At 48.9% G+C, this 4,304-nt stretch overlaps 1 protein-coding gene across 1 annotated transcript; it reads right to left on the reverse strand.

Moving 5' to 3' along the window:
• Positions 1-1,569: 1,569 nt before the first annotated feature.
• LOC120848320 lies at positions 1,570-2,004 on the reverse strand. The gene has a single exon (XM_040220319.1). The coding sequence runs from the start codon at positions 2,002-2,004 to the stop codon at positions 1,570-1,572; it is 435 nt and encodes a 144-aa protein (XP_040076253.1).
• Between the last annotated feature and the right edge of the window lie 2,300 nt (positions 2,005-4,304).

Consider the following 4,304-nt stretch of genomic DNA (forward strand, 5'->3'; position numbering starts at 1 on the left):
CCAGTCGTCTATAATGCTGCCTGATCCTGAACCTGCAGTTTGATTCAGTTCTTGAGTGAGCAAGAGACGCACCAGTCAGTCGTCGATAATGCTGCCTGCTCCTGAACCTGCTGCTTGATTCGGTTCTTGAGTGAGCAAGAGACGCACCACCCAGTCGTCGTGAATGTCGCCTGATCCTGTACCTGCAACTTGAATCGGTTCTTGAGTGAGCAAGAGACGCACCACCCAGTCGTCGATAATGCTGCCTGATCCTCAACCTGTCGTCGATAATGCTGCCTGATCCTGAACCTGCAACTTGATTCGGTTCTTGAGTGAGCAGGAGATGCACCAGCCAGTCGTCTATAATGCTGCCTGATTCTGAACCTGCTGTATGATTCCGTTCTTGAGTGAGCGAGAGACGCACCAGCCAGTTGTCGATAATGCTGCCTGATCCTGAACCTGCTGCTGTATTCGATTCTTGAGTGAGCAAGAGACGCACCACCCAGTCGTCGATAGTGCCGCCTGATCCTGAACCTGCAACTTGATTCGGTTCTTGAGTGAGCTAGAGACGCACCACCCAGTTGTCGATCATGCTGCCTGATCCTGAACCTGCAACTTGATTCGGTTCTTGAGTGAGCAAGAGACGCACCAGCCAGTCGTCGATAATGCTGCCTGATCCTGAACCTGCTGCTTGATTCGGTTCTTCAGTGAGCAAGAGACGCACCACCCAGTTGTCGATAGTGCTGCCTGATCCTGAACTTGTAACTTGATTCGGTTCTTGAGTGAGCAGGAGACGCACCAGCCAGTCGTCTATAATGCTGCCTGATCCTGAACCTGCAGTTTGATTCAGTTCTTGAGTGAGCAAGAGACGCACCAGTCAGTCGTCGATAATGCTGCCTGGTCCTGAACCTGCTGCATGATTGGGTTCTTGAGTGAGCAAGAGATGCACCAGCCAGTTGTCGATAATGCTGCCTGCTCCTGAACCTGCTGCTTGATTCGGTTCTTGAGTGAGCAAGAGACGCACCACCCAGTCGTCGAGAATGTCGCCTGATCCTGTACCTGCAACTTGATTCGGTTCTTGAGTGAGCAAGAGACGCACCACCCAGTCGTCGATAATGCTGCCTGATCCTCAACCTGTCGTCGATAATGCTGCCTGATCCTGAACCTGCAACTTGATTCGGTTCTTGAGTGAGCAAGAGACGCACCAGCCAGTCGTCGATAATGCTGCCTGATTCTGAACCTGCTGCTTGATTCGGTTCTTGAGTGAGCAAGAGACGCACCAGCCAGTCGTCGATAATGCTGCCTGATCCTGAACCTGCAGCTTGATTCGGTTCTTGAGTGAGCAACAAACGCACCAGTCAGTCGTCGATAATGCTGCCTGATCCTGAACCTGTTGCTTGATTCGGTTCTTGAGTGAGCAAGAGACGCACCAGTCAGTCGTCGATAATGCTGCTTGATTCTGAACCTGCAGCTTGATTCGGTTCTTGAGTGAGCAAGAGACGCACCAGCCGGCCCTGGATAATGCTGCCAGATGGTGAGTCTGCTACTGGTGCCACATTGTGTCATAGGGGAATCGAAACGCAAGCATTCCTACCATTCAAGCGGTTCACAACCCATCTCCTCATCTTCATCACATGTATCAGTGTCAGAGTCCCCATTTGTGTCGATTACAATACTGTCGAGGACAGTGTCAACAAGGCCATCTGCTTCCCACTTCTGTTCTTCAACTTGAATGGCGTGTTTCACATAGCTTTCCCAGTTCTCGGGGCTGACATTTTCCAAGGCAGTCGGAGTCAGCTTCTCCACCTCCGCAATCTTGAACGATTGGTTCTCGCTTGCAACCTCTCCTTTCACTTGGCTCCATACCAACTCAATTGAATAAAGTTCACAGTGATAGGGAGGCAAACGGAGGACGCTGTGGCCGTGGTGCTCCGCTATCGTATCAATGCGGTACTTTTCCAGCTCGGGTCTTGCAGCCTTCGCTTTGCTGACAAGGTTCAGGAGCTCCACCTTCTGCTTGGACATGTCCGATGCAATCCCGTTGTTGCTGAGTCACTGGTGAATCTCGAGCTTCTTTGTGCTGGTGGTTGGCAGGTTGTGTAGTTTTACGGAGTGATACGAGGCATTGTCCATGACTGCAACACTCCTGGGCTTGAGGTTTGGCAGCAGCTTCTTGGTAGACCACTCTTCAAAGCGTTGCCCGTTCATTTCTCGGTGGTAGTCACCGCTGCCTTTCTTGGCCCGGAACACCTCGGCCGCCCCACAACAAAGCCCTCCCTGCTCCCCGCATGAACAATGATGAGCCTCTCGCCTTTTCCAGGGGGGTTCTTCAAGCCGGTTGTAAGCCCCTTCTTTTGGGCATCACTTGAAGATGTGACTGACTGGTCCTTCCATACCTTGGAGCGTGTATGTCCGGCATTGACACGCGTCTCACCTAAGTAGTAAATGGGCCTGTTATCTTGGCGGTACTCCTTGATAGACCTCAGATAGGATGCACGCCAGAGCACGAGATCGTTGCGCTCAAGCAACAACGAGTTCCTCTAGCGTGTCGTGAACGCGAACCCACGCTTACTCAGGACTCTGCAGAGAGTGGCACGGCTGATACTGGGGAAATCGTCATTTTTCTTGATTTCACCCAGAATCTGTGATTTAAGAAAAGCATGTTTTAGCACATTGCAGCCAATACGCTCACATCTACTTATCTGGAGCTGATATGTGTTATTTCAATTACTAGGTCAGTGTTGTTGGGCAATGTCTCGAGTACACGAAGTGGAAACAAGGGAAAGAAAACAGACTAAACACAGCATCCGGGCTTTTAAATGTTCAAAGTGACAGCCAACTGACTCCTTCGTTTCTCAAGGGGAGACTCCAATTTCTTTTATTGTTGAGCACTTTGTAATAAAATGAAATAATTAATTTTAGGATTATTTTTATTTCAGCGTATGTGCTGCAATTAATTGAATGACAGAATATCCAACAATTACACTGTGACCACAACAAGTTAGTTGTTGCAATAAAAATGTCCTGTCATGACAACACACCATACAAAATTTTGACTTCAAGGCAGACATTTGGCCTGTCAGACAAAATTGTGCTGCAATTATGTGCAACTGTCATTGAGAATTTCGTCAGTGTGCCCACAAAGTTGTGGCGGCATTTGTCGGATACTGGGATACTCTACTCCACATTATAAATGCAGCGTATGTACTTTACCTCACAGTGAAGTGAACATATCAGCATATTCTAATTACATTTTGTTTTATTACAATATTAAATCTGGCGCTCATGTATGGCCCCGTTTGGTGCCAGCAGTCTTTATTATACAGACAGCAGATATGCGCCAACGTCATTTAATCCGCAATATTTGGGCTTTGTTCACGAGCGTCTACATATGTGCAAGCGGTGGGCTCATTTCGGAGGCAGTTGAATGCTATTTCAGATGTCACGGGGTAATCATATCTGTGTTTTTAAGCAATCCCTCATCGTTTTTCTAGTTAGCAGTTGAATAAATTGCATAAGATAAGCGGAGGCATTAAGATGTGGACTTGCCTTCAGCAGCGTCGGACACTCGTTCCGCCGGAAGAACCCATGCACGATCAGCCGGAGTGCCTGGTGATAGAACGAGTCCAGCACACTTGGCGTGGCCGGAGGCCTTTCCCGTCTCGTACGTATGGGTGAGGGCACTGACGGCGCGCCAGTTAAGGCACTCTTCTCAACAAGCTTTTTCCATCTAAAGATTGTGGCGTACCCCACACCCGTTAAGTCCGCCACTCTCCGAACGGTCTCGTGATACGGCGCAGCCGGATTCTCGACACGATGCTTAAAATACACGTTAAGTACAATCTGCCGCGCCAGACTACTGAAGGGAGCTTTCTTAAATACCGTCTGGTAGCGATGTGGCGAAGAGAACCCGAAATCAGAACCAGTGGCCATTAGATAGTGAAGATCAGTCTGATCGAGCGGTCGCGTGTTCGACACTTGAAGTTCGTACAAAACGTGCACGAAGATTGGATTGGATTGTTTTGGCTAAGGCGAAACGACTGTACATCAGTGTTGCCTGCGCGCCCTCCAACTTCTCAAAATAGTTGACATGTGTGCGAAATATGGCACCAATATTTATCAACCTAAATACAATTTACATTTACTTCACCAATATAAAATAGTGTGTTATAACAGAGAACCATCCGCGTAATATAGGTGCTATTCGTACTCGGCGTATCGGAATTTCTTTTGCGCACTTTTTTGCAATGCGGATGCACGCTTGTCTGAGGCGGTGCTCCGCCCGCCAGCCTTTGGGCCCTAGTCCATCGTAGGGCGAGACGGAG

This window comes from Ixodes scapularis, unplaced genomic scaffold (assembly GCF_016920785.2).
Source record: "Ixodes scapularis isolate PalLabHiFi unplaced genomic scaffold, ASM1692078v2 ptg001212l_1___fragment_1__unscaffolded, whole genome shotgun sequence".
In the NCBI taxonomy this organism is placed as follows: domain Eukaryota; kingdom Metazoa; phylum Arthropoda; class Arachnida; order Ixodida; family Ixodidae; genus Ixodes; species Ixodes scapularis.

Excerpts from the sequence above, each read along its gene's own strand:
- LOC120848320 (XM_040220319.1), bottom strand. The coding sequence starts at position 2,004 with ATGTCCAAGCAGAAGGTGGAGCTCCTGAACCTTGTCAGCAAAGCGAAG.